Raw genomic sequence first — 24,106 nt, forward strand, 5'->3', positions numbered from 1 at the left:
GGAGTGCTTCAGTGTGTTTGAGGACATGCTAAAGATTCATAATAACAAGGTTTACAGCGGTGACTCACGGGTTTAGTCTACTGCCTGTCTTTGGCCACCCTGGTTTAGATGCAGGCGCTCCTTTCACAGAGCAAACCAGAGTCAGGGGGCATTTCCCTAAACACACTGATTTCCTAGAGTCCTTGCTTGAGAAATCTGAGATTCTGATCGAATCTTTCCCACATATGCTTCAGATATATTTTCTCAAACTATAACCTCTCCCTAGATTGCCCTTCACCATCTCTGTTTGCCTATATCTGCACATTCTCCAATGTCCAATCAAACTGTATTTTTTGTGATGTCTTTACTGACTCCTCATAGAAGTGATGTGCTCATTCCATAAGCTCCTGTACCTTTTTATACCTCTTTAAGTATAACATTGATTATGCACTGCCTTGTGGTCTCATGATGACTGTATATACTCCATGTTCCCTAAGAGAATGTAAGTTATGTGGTCCCATCATTTAGCAAGCACTGTACTGGAAACATATGAACTATGTATTTGTTGAGTAAGTGATAGATGAATGAATATTCAGACAGATTTTTTTTTTTTTTTTGTCTAGTTCCATGGTTGCATTACTACCTCCTAAGGGGTGTTTTGGAAATTTATAGGAGAGAGACACTTGTGGTTATCATAATGATTGGGCAGAATCACTGACACTTACTAGACATGAACTAGTTATACTAGGGCTTCCCAGGTGGCACAGTGGTAAACACTTCTGCCAATGCAGGAGATGCAAGAGACATGGGTTAGATCCCAGGGTCGGGAAGATTCACTGGAGAAGGAAATGGCAACCTATTCCAGTATTCTTGCCTGGAAAATCCCATGGAGAGAGGAGCCTGGTGAGCTCCAGTCCATGGGGTCACAAAGAGTTGGACATGATTGAGTGACTGAGCATGCACATAAAATTTAGGGGCTGTCCTTCAATATGTAGTACAATTTTTTACAGTGAGTAATCCTCTGTCTCATGAATTTTGAATGACCCACCAGATATACAGGTAGGTGGAAAGCATGTTCATAATCATTTGGGCCTAGAAGCAAGCTCCATTTTTTTAATATATAAAAGCAAAGTTTATTTTTGTATCATTTTTCTCTTTACTGAATTCTCCAGGAATGTAGCCACTATGTAAATTGAGAAAAATTGTATTCTTTTTTGTTTGAAATTTTACCAAGTGTTGGTTCACCATTTTGGAAAATCCCATCACTGACTGCAATGCTGCTTATCATGACTGAATTGCCAACATAGTACTTCTGCATAGATGTGTATTTGTAGAGGTTTCATTCATGCAGCCATCTGTTTTATGTCTTTTGGGGTGGGCATGCCCAAGCATTCACTTATGAAAATATATGTCATTTTATTATAGATTGCTTTCTGCTTATTTCTCTTTTATATTACCAATAAGACACTTTATTACTTTACAATTGTGCATAGGAAAGCTATATTGTCTTTGAATTTCATTTCAAGATAGTGAAAGGGGCATTAGTTCTGATAAGTTTGAAAACTCATCTAGGTTGTCAGTTTTTCTGTCTATTAACCATGGAAAACTTGGGTGCTTTGTTGCAGTTCCAGAAATGTTGTCTAAGTTGTTCTCAATGAAAATAAACTTACGCCAATGGCCTCAGTTAAAAAATTGACATTTCAACAGAGCTTGAGGGATATCTTTGAACATTCTTTGGCATTCCTTTCTTTGGGATTGGAATGAAAACTGACCTTTTCCAAGTCCTGTGGCCACTGCTGAATTTTCCAAATTTGCTGGCATATTGAGTGCAGCACTTTCACAGCATCATCTTTTAGGATTTGAAATAACTCAACTGGAATTCCATCACCTCCACTAGCTTTGTTCATAGTGATGCTTCCTAAGGCCCATGTGACTTCGCATTCCAGGATGTCTGGTTCTAGGTGAGTGATCACACCATCATGGTTACCTGGGTTGTGAAAATCTTTTTGGTATATTTCTTCTGTGTATTCTTGCCACCTCTTCTTAATATCTTCTGCTTCTGTTAGGTCCATACCATTTCTGTTAGGTCCTTTATTGAGCCCACCTTTGCATGAAATGTTCCCTTGGTATCCTTTAATTTTCTTGAAGAGATCTCTAGTCTTTCCCATTCTATTGTTTTCCTCTGTTTCTTTGCATTGATCACTGAGGAAGGCTTTCTTATCTCTCCTTGCTATTCTTTGTAACTCTGCATTCAAATGGGTATATCTTTCCTGTTCTCCTCTCGCCTCAGGAGCAGTGGCTGCGAGGCACAGTAGTGACGTCTGTGTGGCGCAGGAGCTACCCCACGTCCAAGGTCTGGAGCAGCGTCCATGAGGAGATACCCTACGTCCAAGGCAAGAAGGAGCAGTGGCTGTGCTTTGCTGAAGCAGCCATGAAGAGATACCCCACGTCCAAGGTAAGAGAAACCCAAGAAAGATGGTAGGCACTGAGAGAGGGCATCAGAGGGCAGACAGACTGAAACCACAATCACAGACAACTAGCCAATCTGATCACATGGACCACAGCCTTATCTAACTCAATGAAACTAAGCCATGCTGTGTAGGGACACCCAAGACGGACGGGTCATGGTGGAGTGGTCTGACAGAATGTGGTCCACTGGAGAAGGGAATGACAAACCACTTCAGTATTCTTGCCTTGAGAACCCCATGAACAGTATGAAAAGGCAAAAAGATAGGACACTGAAAGATGAACTCCCCAGGTTGGTAGATGCCCAATATACTACTGGAGATCAGTGGAGAAATAACTCCAGAAAGAATGAAGGGATGGAGCCAAAACAAAAGCAATGCCCAGTTGTGGATGGGAGTGGTGATAGAAGCAAGGTCTGATGCTGTAAAGAGGAATGTTAAGTCCATGAATCAAGGCAATTTGGAAGTGGTCGAACAGGAGATGGCAAGCATGGACGTCGACATTGTAGGAATTAGTGAAGTAAGATGGGCTGGAATGGGGAATTTAACTCAGTTGACCATTATATCAACTACTGTGGGCAGGAATCCCTTAGAAGAAATGGAGTAGCCATCATAGTCAACAAAAAAGTCTGAAATACAGTACTTGGATGCAATCTCAAAAATGACAGAATGATCTCTGTTCATTTCCAAGGGAAACTATTCAATATCACGGTAATCCAAGTCTATGCCCTGACCAGTAATGCTGAAGAAGCTGAACAGTTCTATGAAGACCTACAAGACTTTTTAGAACTAACACACAAAAAAGATATGTTTTTTATTATAGGCGTCTGGAATGCAAAAGTAGGAAGTCAAGAAACACCTGGAGTAACGCACATTTGGCCTTGGAATATAGTATGAATCAGGGAAAAGGCTAATAGAGTTTTGCCAAGAGAACACACTGGCCATAACAAACACCCTCTTCCAACAATACAAGAGAAGACTCTACACATGGACATCACCAGATGATCAACACCGAAATCAGATTGATTATATTCTTTGCAGCTAAAGATGGAGAAGCTCTATACAGTCAGCAAAAAAGCAAAAACAATACCAGGAGCTGACTGTGACTCAGATTATGAACTCCTTATTGCCAAATTCAGATTTAAATTGAAGAAAGTGGGGAAAACCACTAGACCATTCAGGTATGACCTAAATCAAATCACTTATGACTATACAGTAGAAGTGAGAAGTAGATTTAAGGGACTAGATCTGATAGACAGAGTGCCTGATGAACTATGGACAGAGGTTCATGACATTGTACAGGAGACAGAGATCAAGACCATCCCCAAGAAAAAGAAATGCAAAAAAACAAAATGGCTGTCTATGGAGGCCTTACAAATAGCTGTGAAGAGAAGCGAAAAGCAAAGGAGAAAAGGAAAGATATACCCATTTGAATGCAGAGTTCCAAAGAATAGCAAGGAGAGATAAGAAAGTCTTCCATTTATAAGTAAATAGCTCAGAAAATCTTTAATCCAATTTTCTGCTGATGGACAGGGCTGTGTTCCCTCCTTGTTGTTGACCTGAGACCAAACTATGGTGGAGGTAATGAAGATAATGGCAACCTTCTTCACAATTCCTATGCAAAGGACTTCAAAAGGATTATAAAGAAAGCTGAGCGCCAAAGAATTGATGCTTTTGAACTGTGGTGTTGGAGAAGACTCTTGAGAGCCCCCTGTATTGCAAAGAGATCAAACCAGTTAATCCTAAAAGAAGTCAGTCCTGAATATTCATTGGAAGGACTGATAGTGAAGCTGAAACTCCCATACTTTGGCCACCTGATGCGAAGAACTGACTCATTGGAAAAGACCCTGATGCTGGGAAAGATTGAAGGCAGGAGGAGAAGGGGACAACAGAGGATGAGATGGTTGGGTGGCATCACTGAGTCAATGGACATGAGTTTGAGTAAGCTCTAGGAGTTGGTGATGGACAGGGAAGCCTGGCATCCTGCAGTCCCTGGGGTGGAAAAGAGTTGGACACGACTGAATGACTGAACTGAACTGAGGGATATCTGGGGAGTTGTTTGCAATATAATCATTGAAAGTTACAGGATAGGGTGAAATTCTCAGGAAGTGTTAAGATGACCAAATTTTCTTATCCAAGGTTAACCCAGCCGTTAAGCCCTGGGTACCCTCATTTTCAGGGCCTCTCTGATGATTCCAGCAGCACTGGTAAGTTTGTAATCTTTTTGGACAGTGATTCTCACATTTAGCCTGCATCAGAATCAGTGAAAATCCTGATTAAAATATAGATTATTGAGCCCTGTTTCCAAAGTTTCTAGTTTAGTAGGTCTGAGGTGGAGCTTGAGTTTTGCAATTTTAACAAGTCCTCAGGTGCTGCTACTGCTGCTGTTCCCAAGCCCATACACTGAGAACCACTTGGGAGATGCTAGAAATTAATAAATGTTTATTTGTTCATGCCTTGTTTCAATATGGTCTTAAAGCAGGTAACGTATTTTTAAAGGAGGAGAAAAAAGAAGAAAAGCATGGAGCCAGAAATGAGTCTAATACCAAAATGCAAATTCAACGATCTCATACATTTGCCAAGGAGTTGGGGAGTGTAGAAATATACTGAAAAGTTTTTTGAAAGTCTCTATTGCTAGAAATGCTGCGTGTTTTTGAAATAGAAATCCCCTAAAGCACCTGGAAGAGAAACACTGCACTATTCAGAGCTTCTGTTTGGGACAGTTTCCATGGCCTGCCTGTGGATGGAGAGTCTGGTACTTCATTGTGGTATAGTTTAAGAAGATAAATACATAGAGGCTGCTGCACACACACACAAGCATACCCATATGGGATGGACTGAGTAACAGATCCACCATGTGCTTCAATTCAGGCAGTTGTGTTATAGCCACTTAATTGTAAGTAAATGAGTAATTAGCAGCTCTTACATAATTTCTGCTTGTCCCATCAATGTGGTTCATTTTTCATGTGCAGATACCTAACTGGAAAAAACAATAGCAACAGCAATTGGGTGTTAAGTGGAGAAAACTGCCAGTTTAAACTTTCTTCCCAAAAGGACAGAGCAGATTTCTATTTTATTTATTCTTCTTTATAAAAATCAGGTCTAATAGTCACAATGAATCCTTCACAGGCAACCAAGCTCTTCTTTGTTTCTGATTGTCTCCTACGGCGTTTATCTTAATGCTCTTCCATGTGTATAATTTCCTGGAAAATTTAGTACTTAATATTCTGATGGTTTCCAGTACCTGTTTTGTCTCCCTACCGAGACAGTAAGTGATTCAAGGGCAAAATCTATGCCTTACACCATTTCTTTATCTCCCAGTGCTGAGCCCACATGAGGTGCTAAGTAGCTATAGCAGTTGTTCTTCACGAGGGGTAAAGGTAGGAGGACACACAGGAATCACACAGGGAGCTTTTAAAGAATATGCACACTGCAGAAAGTCCTATGTAAGGTACTAGATATAACAATTTTTTATTCATATTATTTACATTTCCAATGGTAATTTCAACCTACTTTTCTAGTACCTAAAATATGAGAACTTGGCAAATGATAAAGTCAGCAGTACAAAACCAGTGGGTGAGTAATGGTTTATTTTGTAGTGAGTAACAGGAATAAGTGAAGGAATAAGTAACAGGAAAAAGTGAACAGTAACTGGTTCACTTATTTGGAGGAAAAAAAAGATGAACCCTTTAAATCATATAAAATTACTATTAAGTTTATTTAACTGAATATGCTACTATATGCCAAGCACTTCTTTAGATCTTGAGGAGAAAGGAAAGAGCAAAGAGAAAGTGAGCTGCTGCTCTTGTGAAACTTTCATCCCAATGGGGTTCTATAGACAATTAACATGCACACATACATACATATTTATTTACTTACAAATATATATTCTATTTCAGTTTTCCCTAGGCAAAGGGCTATAAAGAAAATGGAAGCAGGCTAAGAGAATAGGGGGAGATGTTCTTTTAGATAGGGAAGGCCTGAGAAGGTGACAACTGGACTGAAGTTTTAATGAAAGGAAGAAGGGGGGCATAGAACATTCTGAGAAAATCATTCTGGGAGGAGGAAACTAGTGACCATAAAGGTCCTCAGGCAGGAAGGAGCTTTCTTGACTCCTTGAAGAACAACACGAAGGCCAGTGGGATGGAGTAGAATGAGTGAGTGGGTGTGCTTTAGGAGAGTAGGAGAAGGTGTATGTCTTTGACCTTGAGAGTGAGAGTGAGAGTGAGAACTGAGAGTGAGCTGGGAAAAGGTGAGGGACTAACAAAATCCGGGAGTGAAGACATAAGGTTTTTCCAAATGTGAGTGGCATATTTATCCAATTTTGGGAACATGACTGGACTCTGGTCAGCAGATTTCAATTCCCATGCCTCAGAGTTTAAGCCAAGTGATGTGGCTAATGGCATTGGGCAGGATGTGGTGAGTGCCATGAAGTATAAGGAGATCTTGGTGACTCTCTGGATTGTTATGACAAAATGCCACAGACTATGTGACTTATAAACAACAAAAATTTCTCACAATTCTGGAAGCTAGAAATCCGAGAAAAGGGTGCTAGCACAGTTTTATAAGAGCCCTTTTTGGGGTCACAGGCTTCTCACTGTATTCTCACATGGGGTGAAGGCGGCTAGGGGGCCCTATGGCGTCTCATAATGCTAATTTCATTCATGAGGGCTCTACTCTCATGACCTAATCACCTCCTAAAGGTCTCGCCTACTGTTTTCATCTCCTTAAGGGATTAGAGTTTCTACATATGAATTTGGGGAGACCTAAACATTCAGGTCATGGCAGTGTCCAGAGATGTGGGTTCGATCCCTGGGTCAGGAAGATTCCCTGGAGGAGGGCAGAGGAACCCACTCCAGTATTGCATGGAGGATCCCATGGACAGAGGAGCCTGCAGGGCTATAGTCTATAGGGTCACAAGGAGTTGGACACGACTGAAGCGACTTAGCACACAGCGTCCAGAATAGAGAAGGAACTGACATGCCTTCACAGAGGGCAGTGTGTGAGCTGGATATGTCTTGAGAAAACCCCTGTGGATGCAGCAGAGGTTGCCTCATTTGTGGACCACAGTGTTACAGTCCAGAATTCTCCCTGGATGGAAAGAGTATGGGTCGTCTTCACGCTGGTAAAAGTTCCACTGGGGAAGCTTGTGGAAGGTTCTCCCTCACCCCTTTTATTTCTGCCTCTATCCTGTCTGGGAAGTTTCTTTCAGTACAATCATGCATAAAAATTAAGCTTGTTCGTGTCAATGTATGACAAAACCCACTACAATATTGTAAAGTAATTAGCTTCCAACTAATAAAAATAAATGAAAAAAAAAAAATTAAGCTTGGATTGGCATCCTGTAGAAACAAGATTTTAAAGTCTTGAAAGACCTAAGCCTGGCAAGAGCTATAGATCTATGTGTAGCCTTCTAAAAATTGGCTTATTTGATTGTAGGGTCTAGCAAGGCTGAAATTTGTGGGGCAGGTTGGTGGGCTGCAGATTCAGATAAAAATTTATGTTGCAGATCTTGAGTCCTAGTTCCACAGGGCAGCAGGCTGGAAGCTCAGGCAGGACTGTGTTGCAGTCCTCTTTTTAAAAAAATTCTCCCCCAACTCCCTTTCTCTCACATCTGTATTTATTTTTACAGCTCACTGAGGTATAATTGACAAATTGTGTATATTTAAAATGTACAATCTGATGATCTGACATATGTATATATTGTGAAATACCACAATCAACACGTCCATCACTCCAATGGATACCTTTTTTTTTTTTCTTTTCCTGTGATGAGAATGATTAGGATCTACTTTCTCAGTACATTTTAACTCAGTCTCTGTTGCGATCCTGGGTAGAATTCCTTCTATTCCATGCAGACTCAGTTTGTGTTCTTAAGGCCTTCTGTGCTTAGATGAGGCCCATCCACACTGTAAAGAGTATAATGACTTATTTACTTCGTTATTAGTTTTATCAATTTAATCATTCATTATTATTTAGTCATTTAGTTATGATTTACTCATTCACTTATTTAATGATTTTCTTATAGTCTCTATTTTTAAAAAAATGTCTTTATAGAGACATCTGGACTTTGGTTTAACCAAACAACTGGGCACCATAGCCTAGCTGAGTTGACACATAAGGTTAACCATTGCAGGGTGCTCACTAAACTGCCTTATATACTAGGATGATCCAGGTCTTCCTTGTGTTTAGAGATTGTTCTTTGGATATGCAGTGTATGAAAATTCAGATCAATATCTCTAGAGTTAGCCTTCTGGGTTTAAATCATAACCTCCACCACATACCAGTTCTCTAAACTTTGGGTAATCAATCTATTTGTGCTTTAACTTCCCTATGTATAAAATATGAATATAATATAACCCATCTTCTAAGGCTTTTAGAAGAACTGAATGAATTAATGAAGATAAAGGGCCTAAACAATGTCATATGTAAATGCTAGGTAAATATTAGCTATACTTATGAACATAAATTAGATGGTTTTGGGGATGGGCACTGGGGAGATTGGCAAGACAAGTCAGTAGAAGGAACTGCTATAACCTGGGAGAGACCCCACTAACACGGCCAGGACTAGGGAGGGACAGAGTCAGCAAAGGTGTGCAATGTGTTATGGCTTGTAGATTTTAGGAGAACTTAAGTTTTAAGTTTTCTTCTTCAGTATTGTAATTTATTATGACATTCTCAAGTGTTTGGGAAAGTTGGTTAAGTACTACAGTCTAGTGTCAGTCATGGTTTGCGGTTGCCTTGGGGACAAGCAGTAACCATGTGTTTACGTTCCCAGAGAATTGTGTGGTAGAGAAACTAAACAGGGACTCCAGTGATTTTATTTGAATTCTGAAGAAAAGAATGACTCCAGATTTGGAATGCTTGGGGGCATTTCAATAACACACACACATGCCACTGCTTTTTAGCTGTATCTTATGCACCAGCCATGCTCACTGCTCACTGTCTGCCATTCTGTCTCTTGGCTTTTGTGTTTGTGAAAGGAATGCCTTTGCATATTTTGAAGGATAGTTTGTACTTTGCTTAGAACATAGACAGGGGTAATAATTAAAAAACAAAAAGGGAGAATTGTTAAAATTGGGTGTTTGGGATACTGTCTTGTACTCTGGTCAGGCTCATGTTGGTAAAGAGGGTGGTTCTCAAAAGTGACCTTGGACACAGGGTGGAGAGGCTGTGGAGCCAAGTAGGTAAAACTTTAATTGCTTCCCTTAACTATCCCTCCCCCTCCAACCCCCCCCCCCCCCCCCCACTGCCAAACGTGTGAATTCGAAGCTCAACCTCAGAACTAGAAAAAGCCAATTTGAGATTGGTCAGACTTGAGCACCTTACAAACCTCTATCACAAGCCAAGTCACTGGTGCCCGGCAAGGAAATTAGCATTTATCGCATTTCGGTAAAAATGATGTGGCCCAGTTAAATTAGATTTCCTTTCATTTACAATAGACTTAAAATCCTATTTAGCTATAATCCAGCCATTGTAAAATTGGTTACAAGGATCCTAATTTTCTGAGATATTGAAGCCTCCCATTCTATCAGAGCATCTTGATTTTATCCATTTTCATCCATCGTTAAATTTCTTATGGCTGAGAATGCCAGAGGCGACCTACCTTTCCAATCCGCTGCTGCATTCAGCAGTAACTGGATTGAGATCAGAAACATTTATTTTATTCAACGCCTTATCTGCTCTTTTCCACTATTTTAAACACTACTGAGGGTCAGACTGAAAATCCTTCTCTGATTCTAACTGTAATCAAGCGGGAAATGGTTTTATTTTATTTTAAACTAATATCAAGCCTAAGAAGACAGCATCATTTTATACAATGGGATTGAATGGCCCATTGTGCCATTGCTAAAATTGTATAGTTTGCATATCTTACCACAGAATGCATGCTTTTATGTGGTGTTTCAACTTAAAATTCTCTGAGCCTTCTCTCTGCTTAAATTGATGTCTCTCTCATTTGGGAGCCAGCTCAGGCTTCATCACCTTTAGGAACTTGTAGTCACAGTGACCTCCCTCCTTCATATGAACTCCTGCTGCTCTGAAGGCCCGTGTTACCTGTGGAGTCTATTTGTCCACAGGTGGTGTCCTCAGCTGCTTCTGTGTGAGTCCTGCCACCCCATCCAAATAGGGTACTCTGTGAAGGTTGGGACTATTGCTCAAGGGTTCCATCTGCTTTATTTAGTTGACAGAGAACACCTGCTGATGAACCGATTCCAAAAAGAGGAAGCTTTGTACAAGTATGCAAGGGTGGGTACTTTTCTGGGTTCCTGACATTTGGACCCTTAGAATGTTAGTTAGATAATATTATGAGGCATTACTTTCCCTCCAGTTCCCTCTAGGCCTTTGTGCCTTCCGGGGAGAAGTCAGTGAGCTTATCTGACTCAGAAGCTTGTGCACAGCAGCTTGAGGTACCCTGTGATCTGGGAGGTAGAGGTGGGGGGTAGTGGGGGCCACTGTACCTTATGGTTCATGCGAGCTCACTGGTCTCCCAGGCACTGCAGCTTCCTTTCCTGGAGAGCAGGGATTGACTCTATCACTAATACTCACCATTCCTTCTCCCTGCCCTCCGTACATCGTGGACATTGTGGCCTTCCCCAGGAGTCACCAGCAGAGAGATGGAAAGGGTAGAATTAGAGCATTGCTAGGGACCTTGTATCCTTTTGACTCAGAGCAGGAGACAGTATTTGTGATCTTGACCTTGGTGCTCAGCATTCTCAGGTGAGCTGGAGAGCTGGTGGGCGTGAAACTACACCACCACCAGCTGCACACCCGTGAGTCCTCCTCTGTTGGAGGTGCTAGGGTTTGGGGCACAGAGACTTTTTCAGTCTAGCCCCTGATTTGAGTTGCTGAACCCTCCATCTGTGAGGACTAGATCTGAGCCCAGTGCCAGGCTACATAGCTTCTGAGTCCCAAAATTGAAAGAAGAGGAAATCTCTGAGCGCACGTAGCAGGGTAGGGAGACATGTAGGAACATCAGAGAAAGTGGAACTTTGTGTATTTATTATCCAATAAACCTAATGAACTCCCATCAGTCAGAGTGTACAAAGTTGAAAATGTTCTTTCCTTGAGGGGCAGGGAGCAAAGGGCAACAACAGCATGGCACAACGTGTGCTGTGCTGTGGAGAGCCTGTGGGAGCCCCGGGCAGGGGTACTTCACCAGCCAAGGTTTTCCGGAGCTGAAGAAGCAGATGGCATGAAAAAGACCGCCAAAATGCCTTTCTTTTTCAAATTTATTAAGAAGAATATCAGCCAGAATGCCAATAGAAAGAACTGTTCACTGGTCCAGAAAGTTTGGGTCAAGTGTTCTTGTCTCTTTTTTGTTTGTTTGTTTTCCAATGTCAAATAATCTATTATGATGACTTTGTGAAGAAGGAATCTTCAGGGGCCTTTTCTGGCGTAAATCACATTTTATCACAGAAAACACACCAAAGGAGAAGTTACACAGGAGCCTTGGTTTCCCCCAACATCTTCCTCAGTTACATGGGTCCTGGGCGGTTGTGGTTGCAGCCTTTTGTCCAGGAGAACCCCTCCTGGCTGGGCTCACAGTTCCCTTTCTTCCTCTTACACATGTCTGTCTTCCTAGATGGTAACAGAATATGGAATGAGCACAGACAAGAGAGCCATTGTCTGGATACAGGCCTGACATGGTCTGGGATCTGACTCGCCTTTTTGTTTTCCTTGTCTGCTGAGGACCTTCTGGGCCCTCCTCCTCAGGAAGGTTTGTTATCTCACCTTCATCAATAACCAGCCTCCTTCCCCAGCATTGGCTTAAAACGTGGTGTCATAGGACTAACATCAGAGGACAGAGAGAGTGGCTTCATGATAGCTTCATTGCTCCAGGTACCCCTGGATGTTGACTACTAGAGGAACACAGGGATTCTGAACATGATGGATGTGGGACTTCCATCTGAGTAATCCAACAGGACTGGAAGGGAGACCCTCAGAGAGGATCAGGGCTCTATCCATTCTAGCCAGTCAACCCCCTCTCTCTTCTAAGCCCCCTTTTCTTATAGGAGTTGACTCCCCAAGCTCAGGGACAGAGACAGCTTGGCTGGGGAGCTGTTAGGTATAACTGGGGAAGTGGCCGCATATTTCTCCCTCAATGGCAGTGTGACTGAGGCAGATCCTGCTGCAGTAGTCATGTGGGCCAGAGGCAGTTATAGATCAGTTAGCATAGAGTGGGCAGTCTTCTTTCTCTGAGCCTGCCATAGAACAGCCTGGTGGGATGGAGTCTAGGGAAGCTGTACAGAGCCGCTAAGGATAAGGAAACTTATAGTCTGACACTAGGGAACTTTTCTCCTCTTCTGGTCCAGGCTTTCCTCCCTAGACTTGTCATGGAGCTTTGTTGTAGCTCAGAGATGCTGTTCTGAAGGTAGACCATAAGGGATAAGGTAGGATTTGAAGTCACAGGTCAAAGATTCCTGGGTCTGTTCTCCTAGGGACACAGAGTTCTGCACAAAGCTTTTCCCCAATTCACTGGCTTCCCAGGTGGTGCAGTGGTAGGCAATCCGCTACAATGCAAGAGATGCGAGTTTGATCCCTGGGTTGGAAAGATTCCCTGGAGAAGGAAATGGTAACCCACTCCAGTGTTCTTGCCTGGGAAATACTGTGGACAGAGGAGCCTGGTGGGCTATAGTCCATAGGTTTGCAAAGGAGTCAAACACAACCTAGCTACTAAAACAACAAATGCTAATTCACTGTAGCCTTCTCATTGTTTCATGGTAGTAACTTATGAATGGTAGAACTGAGACTCTAGAATTGGAATTAACCATTTGGATGTTGTTTAGCAGAAGAGCTAGGGTCCATCATATGGCCTGTGTCTCATTTATATTTATACTTCCACCAGCTGCCAGGCCTTGTGTTATGTAGCCTTGAGAAAATTATCATACCGTTTTGAACCTCATCTATAAAGAGGGGTGATTAATGCCCATCACACAGGGTCTTTGGAAGAGTTTATCAAAATAGAACATTTTGCACAGTATATGGCATGTAGCAAGCCCCTCTGAAAAAGGCGATTAATAAAACATTGATCATCATGTCTGGGTGATTATAGTTGTTCCTGAGGACCAGGATACCACAAACTCTGAGGATAGTGGTGGACATGGACAGGGAGGTCTGGTCTCAGGATATTTGACTCTAATACTTTATTCTCTGAGATTGGCAGGCTTGCTACAGAGATGATTCACCTTTGTCCAGTGCCAAGACTGCTTGGGATTCTGGTTTGTGTTCTCCTGGGGCCTGGAACAAAGCCAGGGAGACACAATGAAGGATGTTTCCCTTTGTGTCTACAGCTGCTTACTGGTTACAATGGACCATTGTTGTGCTAAGCCACAGTGGAAGGGAAGTGTAACTGATTGGCCAATTGATTCTGTCTCATGTTTTGGGCTCCAGAGACCCTGCTCTGCAGGGGCATCTGAGGTTTGGGGAAGTTGTCTCAAACAGTAAATTAGTTATTACTGAATGGTAGATGGATTATTGATCTTTACTCTTTTTTTCCTCCCCTGTAATAGAGATACCTTCATGAGTTTTGCCCTCTAACTTTGGTGCACTTTCCATTAGAGCAAGAATATAAGCCCCATTGATATTAAGCATGGCTTTAACCAATAGAATTAGTGTATATGACATAAGCAGAGGCTATGAATATGCTTGGGTTGTTTGGCTTAGCTTCTTGTATTTCTGCCATGGAATAAATGCTCTGCATAGGTCTGGTCCACAGAGAATGATGTGATACTTAGAATATACCTGAACTCTATCCTTAGTCCAAATCCAAGCCTAGCAAAGCATAGTTGAGATCAGTTGAATTCCAGCCTACTGGTAAACCAATGAAGGAGACAAATTAATGCTTATTGTTATAAGCCAATGAGATTTGGGATTGTTTGTTATGCACCATTGTCTTGAAACAATAGTTAATTAATACACTGACACATGGAGTCTCTAGTAAAGAAGGATCAGCAGGAGAATCTAATGGCTACAGACTGGTTAATGTAAGCTCTTTGGAGAAAGACTTGAAATTTTCTGAATTAGAATGATCGATTATCTTTTCTCCTAGAGGAGACTGAAGAGAGCACAGGATGGGCATGGTTTGTCCGTGTTCTGCTCCTAATACTTAACTTTGTGCCCTCTTCAGAGTAAAGGGTTGATGTGTTAGATCTGATTGGAATGAATTGAAGCATAGCCAGGTTAGAGAGGGTTTATTTCTGAAAACAAGGCTTTCTGAAAGAGCATCCAAGATGCAAATCGGAGAAAAGGCCATGAGAAGGACAGACCTAGCCCACTCAGGGCAAGGCCAACTCCAGGAGAAAATTTAGGAATGCCCTGAGGCTGTGAAGACTGTTGGTTGGTAGCTTTTGTTCTCTGAAACTTGCTAGAGAATACACTTAGAAATGTTTTGTTTTCTGTCTTAGTTCTAGCTGCTATAGTAGAATATCATAAACTGGGTAGCATAAGCAAAAGGTATTTATTTCTCACAGTTCTGAAGCCTGGAAAGTCTGAAATCAGGGTGCCAACCTGGTCAAGTTCTGAACCCACACCCTTGGCAGTTAAAGCATGGAGTCCTAACCACTGGACTGCCAGGTAAGTCTCCAGATTTTACCAGTTTTACATTGACTTGTGTGTGTGTGTAGGTCCATGCGTAGTTTCATGTAACTACCACCGGTACAGAACTGTACAGTCACCATAAGTCCCCTTTTGCTACCTCCTTTTGACCACATTGCAGGTGGATTCTTTAACAGCTGTGCCACAAGGGAAGGCCAAGAATACTGGAGTCAGTAGCCTAGCCCTTCTCCAGCGGATCTTCCCGACCCAGGAATTGAACAGGGGTCTCCTGCATTGCAGGCGATTCTTTACCAACTGAGCCATCAGGGAAGCCTCTTTTGGCCACACCAAACACCTATTTCTAAGTCATTGAAGTCATCAGGAAACAGATTTCTTCTCAGTGGAAGTATATTTTTATGACAAGAAATGCTTGACACTGAACTTGTGAAATAGCAAGCTCCTTGTCCTTGGAATCATTCCAACAGAATCTGGATCTTCTTTATCAGGGATTCTTTAATGTGGTAATACAAGAGAGGGACTGGGGTGAATTAAACTCTGAGGTCCCAACTCTGAGCCTCTAGGGTTATACAGGAAAGGACTCAGGGACGTGAGGGGTCAGATGGGCCTTGAGGACCAAGAAGGCAAAGAGGAGAGAGCACAGGCGAGACCCAACTTTTCTCTGTTCCCACGCCCTGGGTGACCAGGGTAAACCTCTGGGGCAGAGGAGCAGGTTTCTCTGAAGAAAGCCCTCTGGCCATGTGGAGCCCAAGCATTCAGCTTCTTTATTTTGGGTCAAGGAGTTAACAGCTCTGTTGTCCAGGAATCCAGGTATCTGCCAAGTGGCAGAGGCATCCCAGGCGAAGACAGGCTTCCAGCTCCCCTGGCTGCCATGCCCTAAGCCATGTCCCCCATCAGTATGAATGAAGTGGTCCCATCATTATTTCTCTTCATAACCAAGACTAGAGAAAATATGAACAAGTCTAACTGGTCTGCTTCTCCTAGCACCCCCTGTGATGATGTTCTTTCCCCAGAATGTATTCATTCTTTTTTTTTTTCCAAGGGACTTCACCAGGTAATTTAAAAGACTAACAAACTTTAGCGTAGATCACTTTAAGAGCCAGAGAGCTGGCTGGAATATTAATGAAGCCGTTTAGTGATAGAGTTGCTTCCTGATGCAGGAACATATCAAAGAGGTTAGGGCCATGAGTGTTGCTCTGCAGAGCCCCAGCTCTATTATCTAGCTCTTAATTACTTCATTAAAATTCAGCAGAGGAGCTGCCCAAATCCAGTAGTGTGCCCAAGGCTTGCTGGGTGATTTCCCTGCCTCTGGCCATACGTGAGTTTTAGTTCTTTAGGTCTCCAGAGATGGGAGGCCAGATCTCAGGCAGGCAGACCTGCTGCTGCCGGCTGAGTTCACTAGCAGCACTGGGGCAGCTCTCTGGCTTTTGCACAGCTGGAGCTCTGCCCCTCTCTCCCACAGGTATCAAGACCCCTGCTTCGCTTGTGTCCTTGGGGAAGGAGCTGCCCTACAAAAGTGATCTCCAGATCTCTCAAGTCTCCTTGGTTAGATGCCTATATTTTCTGAAACTTTCTGGAAGAGATAAATTGTCATCTGCTTTTCCTCCTTAAAGCTGTAGTCACCATTTCCGGTTGGGTGGCTAATCTGGAGGAAGAAGTAGGCATGGTGGGCTTTGTATAAGAACACTTTGGCTCGATTCCCAATTTTCCAGTCTCCCTGAGCCACAATTTTCCTATCTGTAAAATGAAGCTGTTTCATGCCTTAGTCCCTCCTTACCTCTAAATTATCTTGGTCTTTAGTAATATCCATTTTCATCTAGGGATGCAACATAGTGACACATTCTGGCTGAAGCTGTACCCATTTTCAGCTTCTGTCCTAAAGTGTCTCTGTTGGGTCTAATTTCTAAGTGCTGTTCCTTTTAGTGATAATCATTGTCACTGCCCTCTTGAACCCTGGGATCAGGAAAACTGCATGAGATATAATTTAAAGATAATTATCTTTAAACCTGATTTTTAGTCCACAGGGAATTAGTGAGGTGGTACTACCTCTTCTTTAGAGTCCAGGCTTTTGAATTCCTTGTTTTTAGATCCAGAGGCCTTTTTTTAATGTTGCTGAGTTTCCATCTGTGCTCCAAGTGGAGTGGAGATTTTAGAATTTCAGTGAGTCAGCAAAAGACACTGTGGAGGAAGGGAGGATTCAGCCCCTCCTCTCCAACTGCAGGAACTGGGGCATCAGTCCTTCCCTCCCCTCACACTGGGGTTTATGCTGTCAGCTTCCCTGGTTTTCAGACCCTCACATGCAGACTGCCTTACACAGCTGACTTTCCTGGGTCTCCTGCTTGCACATGGCAGACTGTGGGACTTAGCCTCCATAATCATGTGAGGCAATTCCTCATAGTAAATCGGTCTCTCTCGCTCTCTTTCTCTGTCCTCTTGCACTCTGAATTCCTCTTGGCTCTGTTTCTCTGGAAAGCCCTGACTAACCCGGGGTAGTATATGATGCTTGGCCCTTTTCAAGGCTTCTTGGAAGTGCCCCTGTTCTATCAGGTGGTGCTGGCAGGAGCTCAGAGTCTCATAACTCATTCATCTTGGAAGAAAACATTTTTTTTTTAGGGGGGGCGGTGGTGTTCAGGGTTTTTTCTGGTTCTAATACACTCAATTTGATGCCATATATTTCAGGTCCTTGTGGAACACCTACCATGTGCCAAATCCTGTGCTAAGCAAAAGCAGTGTAATGTGGCATAGAGAGAAGTCATATAGAAGTTCTGTCCCCCAGGATCACATTCTGGCTCTGATGGGACCTATCACAACTTATTTGACCTTCATACTTGGTAAAACCATGTACTTTAGCCCAGGTCCTTGTGAAAGCAGTGTCAGTGGCAGGAATTAAGGTACTAACCATTTGTTTGGGAGTTGCAAGATGGAGGTGTTGAGAATGCAGGCAGAAAGGGGGAAGTGAGGCAAGGAAAGATGCAAAGCAGTGCTATGCTGTGTGTTCCTGTGCTGGTGGAGGCTTCCGCTGAGCGTGTTAGAGATGCATTGGGTCCTCACAGGCACGTTTCCTTGGCATCCTGGACTTCTTGCGAAGGTTTGCAAAGAAAAAAAAATCCACTTTTTTAAGCAATTAACATTGAAGAGGAAAAGGGCATGTGTTTGCCCAGTTTCCCTCCATTTTTACTTCTCTTTAGTCAAGGTTCCATCCAGAGGGAGCTGACAAAATTGCACTTTCAGGTTGTATGATCTGTTCCCTAGAAAATGCTCAGAAAGCCAGATGTCGTGCCCCATGACATTGTATTTCATACAAATGCAGAAGCAAGGGGATAGCTTGGCACAGGTGGAGTTTGATTAAGAGAAAGAAAGAGACAGTTGAGGGCATCTGAAAAGGTGCAGGGGCTTTGATTCCTATACACGGACCTCTCCTTCTCAAGGTTAGGAGGACATGGGATCCAGTGGAGATGGGAGGTGGATATGGCTCAACTTCTCAATTCCTCCCTTCATGTCCATCTACTGGAAGTGGCTGTATCCTGCTGACAGGCTCCTAAGCTCAGAATCCTCATCCAGGGGCTTAACAGTATCAGAATTGCTTCTGTTGCCCTGCCTTGGCCTCCCCCGGGGACCCGATCCAGCCTTATCCTCTCCACAATCCCTTAGGAGAGGCCGAGATCCTTATTAAGAAACACTATGGATTTTTAGAGTAAAAAATCTATAGAGGGACTTCAGAAACAGTCTGGGGAGATTATAAAGAAATGTGGGCCAGTTTTCCAAGGAGATTTTATAGAATATTCAATAGCACTCATGTCATAAAAGGCCTATGGAGGTTTCCAAAGCCGAGGCCGGCCCTGAATTATGATTCCCTGATGCAGAGCCTGGAGAAAGGTCACAGCATAACAGATCAGGGCTTGATTCTGCGGCGCTTGTAAAAATAGAGCCACCTCACTAAAATGCAGTGGGGATATTAATTTCCAGGGCTGAAGTTCAATTTAACAGAAAGACAGAGTAGAAAATAGAGCTGTCTTTTCAATCCCAGTGGTCATAATGGAGCCCCACCCTGCACCTCTCTGAAAACCATCTCCCAGCCAGCTCCCAGCCATTCTAAAACGTGCCTTGTGCTTTTCTTTCCATGATAACTGGAGCTAGGTAGCTGGAGGGACAGCAATTACAGTCCACAGATGAGGAACCTAAGGCATTTGCAGGTTAATCTACTCTCTCACAGGCACTGAACAAGTCAGAGGATGAGCCTGTTTGCAGTTAGTAAAATATTACTCCCAACTCAGAGCTGATGACCACATTTATATTTAACTTTTAGGCCAGAGGGAAGGGTATTAATGTATATCCCTACTGGGTATCCCTGGGTAAAGGGCTAGAAACACATCTCCTTGGTCAGTTTTACAGTGAATCTCATAGATCGATATGCTCTCCGTCTGTTAGGAAACTAAGGCTCAAGGAGACAAGCAACTTCCTCCAAATAATTCACATAGTCCTTAAGAGGCCCGAAGTGCAGAAGAACTGGTGTCAGATGGTCTGACTGGTGTAGGTTTGCCCCCTTCTCAGCTGGTCTGAAACTTCCACTGGACCAGGAACTGTATCCTGACCCCCCTGCCCACTCAGTATCCAGCTCCAGGGAGGGCTTTTGAGGTGGTTGAGGGGAGGTGAGCTGATCGGAATCCATAAGGAGAGTTCTGGGGTGCTGGGTAGACCTGGCCTAATATTCTTTGAAAGTAGTCTAGAGCTTTAACTAGAACTCTCTCTTTAATATGAAGTTCAGTGAAATGCCAGTTTTGGGGTAGATGGGGAGAACTTGAGGGTGAATTTGTCTAGTTAAATGAGAATGGAACATTGAGAACAGAGGCATTTGAAGTTTAGACAAGGGACTCCTCTGATGGGGTACAGAATTATAAATGGAAAGGTCTGGATTTTGAGATGGACTTGAAGCAGACACTCAATCACCACCTCCGGGTCCCATGACAATTACTTTCTTGGACTCTCACCATTGGTCTCACAGTGACTACTGGCCTAGGCTGGAGTTCAGCAGGATGGCCAGTGCCCATGCTCAGTCATGGTGGGAGGGTTTTAGCTTTATAAGGGCCTGGGGAACTTCAGAAGATACTGCCCTAACACATGTTCTCTGTAGTACTGGTGCCAAGTACTCCTCCCAGAGGCAGAGGGGAGCAGGGGGAGAAGCTTTACCTGGGACTGTAGGTCATGTTTGGGCTTTGGGCTCAGCTCCATCTATGATTGAATTGAGGGAGGTGAGAAAATGTGTCTGAAAGCGCCACACGAATAGTCTGTGCTCTGATTCTCTGCCTGCCTTGCTGCTTTGAGTTGCCAGCCACCCACCTGGTCCCTCTCAGGGCCATCAGCAGGATGAAGGCGTTCTGCTGTTGCCACGGCAGTAATGACTGTGGTGAACTAATGAGGACATTGTCTGAGGCAATGATATCTGTTTGACCATGACTCTGGCCTGGGCTTACTGATGGGAACTCAGGTTCAGCTGTGGTCTGTGACACTTGTTGCCATAGTCTCTATCACACTCAGAAAGGATCTCATTAGCGCCTGGGAAAGTCTTCCTCCCTCGCCCTTTCTTCTTCTAACAGTGAGCAATTTTAATTGCATTCGATCACCTTTTTTTGATGATCCTGATGTCATCTAACCCTTTTGTTACCTCCCAGCTCCTACGAGACAGTATTTGTGCATGTTGTCTGCACCTAGTGGGTGTGAGATGGCTACACACATGATTCTGCACGGGGGAGTAGATTGATGTTTGATGGTGTTATGCGGGAAGTGCCACAGCCTCTGTATTTGTGCACAATGGAGAATCTATTTTCGGCTCCCACCCCATCTGAAAGTTACTTTTCTAGGCAAAAAGAGCAGAATTTACCCACCCACTTCCTATTACCACAGTGTGACCAGAACACAGAGTGGGTGGGGAGAACAAAAGATTTGGATCAGAGCGATTGGTTCTCCAAGTTCAGTGTGCATTTCACCTCCAGGACCGGGGAGGTGTTGTTAACATACAGGTGCATGATCCACATTCTTGGAAATTCTGGTTTAGTAGCTCTGAAGTAGAGGCTGGACATCCATTTTTTGAACAACCTTTTCAGGCCATTTCCATTCGTGGACCACACTGTTAGAACCATTGGGCTAGAAAAATGAGTTGGAGGCAGATAGCTTCAGGACCTCACGTGCAGGGAGAACAGCTTCTCCTGGATAATGGTTAATTAGCAGCTGGTGGATGTAAACCTCTTAAACGAGACAGTTGATAAAGCCTTAAAGTTTGGCTGGCCATCTGCCCTGTTTTGTCTGATTTCACGGTAGTTGTAGATCAATTAATACCTGTTAATTATTTTTACTGCCTCTTCTCCCTCTCAAAAAAGTGTCTGGGTTTGGGCGATAAATTATATAGTTTCCTTAAAGTGAACTTTGTCAAGAAGAAATTTCTTCCTGCCATCATAAGTTCCAGAGCTAATCATCTCTGAGCTGGTGTCCTTGGGATCTGGGGATGGGAGGAATGAGCACATCGCATGTACTAGGCTCTTTCCTCCAGCGTCCCAGCTGAGGGATCAGCCCAGGAACGTTTGAAAGCCCCTGATCTCACTGAGGCATCTGAGGCATAAACGATTCAAACAGGCCACAGGCGTGCTTCCAGAAGCATAACAATCTTATTCAAATCATGGCTTACTCTCAAAAAAATTCAAATCTGTTTACATCCAACTTACTACATATGGTAGCAACAGAAAAACCTTCATTTTTTTTTCTAATCTCAACAATCTTCTCTTGTTCAACATTCAGATTTTATTTCCACAAACACAGAACTGCATTCTACGTTTGAGGATGTCATTTAAGGCCAAGAAACTCCAATAAAAAAGCACTTATCAGCAGTAAAGTTTGTTTGAGGATTACCTACTGCGAAGAAAGGCAAGCTCCCCTTTTAAACTGAAGCATGCTATTTCAGGAATGTGACCCCTTTCATGAATAAATGACATGGTGACATTTACAGATAAAGCAAGATTTAACTGCTATGAAAGAAGGTGACAAATGTCAGGATGTCAATAATGATCCGTGAACATAATGGTTTCTTGCCTGAGCACAGAGCAGATACATAATGTAACTGCTGCCTGCCAGCATTCTGCAGAGAATGGGCCCCACAGTCAAGGAACAATCGAGAAGCTCCCAGAACCTGGAGAGTCGTGAGTCTGGAGCTGGTGGGTGCATAGGCAGCGTCTGAGTGCAATCTAGCTGTGAAATGAGGCTGTTACTTCCTCCATGTTACCCTCATGTCTACAGTCTGGGGAAGGATGAAGTTTTTCTATCATCTCTGGCTAAATGTTGTCTGTCAGAGAAGGATTCAGATGTTGTGAAATAGCTTCCTGATGATGCCTTCATCTTGTCAAGTGCCAAGCGTGTAGAGGAAATGTCAGAAAGAAGTTCGAGCTGTCTCTAGTTTGGTGAGGCCATGGGTGATGCCTGGTCAGATGGTATAGGCACAGAAGCCCACACTAGGGTCGCCTCCCCTTCCAGCATGGGACCAGCAGCATGTGACCAAAGCCTCAGGACATGCTAGCCAGAGTGTGGGTGGCTCAGCCGGACTGGCTTCATCTCATGAAGACCCTTTCCTCTGGCCTGTGGCCTGTCTCTCCTGCCTTGGATTCAGAGCACCATTCCCTTCTGGTTCTGTTCCTACATCTTTGAAACTGTTTTGTCCTTTCTTTTACTGGCCTTTTATCTCCGCCCTTAAAATTAGATGCCCTTGGTCAGTGGTAAATGTTTAACAACCAGCTGTTAGAAAACAAGCTCCAGTTAGTTTCCTTTTCTGTGGCGTATATACTGTCCCACCCCCACCTCCCCCTCACCACCAATTTTAAACTACTTTTCAACATGAAGTCCCTGAGCAAGACTTGGAAAGATATACATAGTTGCTGTAGCCAGCTTCAGTACCATGTGGTGATCCTCAGGGTCCTAACTGCTTCTGTACACTCACTCCCCACCTCAGTTACTGCTCTCTCTTCCCAGACTACCACGTTCATGCAAAGAATCCCAATGTATATTCCAGCCTGGATGTCTCTCCCCAGATCCTGGCCCACATAACCAACCCAGAAGACACCTTCCTTTGCTTCCGCCTTTGCAGTTGTCTTGCCCAGTCTGCTTCTTCATTTCTACCTCCTAAGGCAGGTAGGCACCTTTTCTCTTCGGTGATGCTTTCTGAGTCTGGCTAATGGTCTCCAGGTTCACCAGAGCACCTCCACTCCTGACCCCTAGTCTGGGCATTGCTCTGTTTTCTCATTATATGTTAAAGCTCATGAGTGTCTAGCTGTTACCTCATTTAACAGTGAAATTGAGAAAACAAAGGTTCTGATATGTTCACTGACTTCCTGGAGGATCTACAGGTATTGTGTCCAAGTTATGACTGGAAGTTGTGTTTTATGATTCCCAGGACCAGGCCTTTTCCTGTGTAACTCCATGTTTTCCATTACTTGACCAAGGCCCAGGCTCAGCTAAATCTCATCTGCTCAGCTCCTCCACCTCCAGCCCAACCTCTGGCCCCACAGTGACTCTCAGGCCCTCCTCTGAGTTCCTGTGTTCGGTCACTTCAGTGATGGAGGGATGAGTGTTGGCAGTTGTCATTCTGAAGCCTCTGGTACCACATGGTGGCACATTTCGCTCAGCCTTCTTTCAGCCCTCTGGTACAGATGTGATTTTCTTGACAAATACCATGGCCCTGTCCCCTGTGGCTTCCAGAAAAGCCTTGAACTTTAAGAACAAGAGCAGGTCAGAAAGTAAGGTTGTCAAAACCAGCACTGACAGGCCACCAGCCCCCATCAGTAGCTGGAGCGAGTGAGGCCTTGGGTTTTTACCTCAGTGGGAGGGCATTTTTCTCCATGTGCGGAAGTCTTTCTCAGACAGACAAAGGAATGACATTCTGAATCTTCTGTATTTTGTGGGTCTGGATTAGATGCCCTGCCTGGTGTGTGTGAGCAGTTAGTCCTCTGCTCAGTTATACTGAAGGGGAAGCCAGAGGCCTTCCCAGGCCCAGATCTGAGACTGAATCTGAGTGACAGAATTCAATTCGGGAAAGGGAGAAGTTTTCGTTGCCTGGAACAATCAAGGATAAT

The 24,106-nt window shown here is 43.6% G+C and overlaps 1 protein-coding gene across 1 annotated transcript in view; it reads left to right on the forward strand.

Annotated features, from left to right (window-relative positions):
* Window positions 1-23,832, forward strand: part of TDRD15 (tudor domain containing 15) — a 108,404-nt gene extending 84,572 nt beyond the window's left edge. Inside the window, 4 exon segments of the mRNA XM_065928773.1 lie at window positions 2,270-2,434; window positions 4,624-4,651; window positions 23,007-23,165; window positions 23,660-23,832. Of these exon segments, the coding sequence (XP_065784845.1) occupies window positions 2,270-2,434; window positions 4,624-4,651; window positions 23,007-23,165; window positions 23,660-23,832 (525 nt within the window).
* Window positions 23,833-24,106: the final 274 nt, after the last annotated feature.

Source organism: Muntiacus reevesi, chromosome 3 (assembly GCF_963930625.1).
Source record: "Muntiacus reevesi chromosome 3, mMunRee1.1, whole genome shotgun sequence".
Lineage (NCBI taxonomy): Eukaryota > Metazoa > Chordata > Mammalia > Artiodactyla > Cervidae > Muntiacus > Muntiacus reevesi.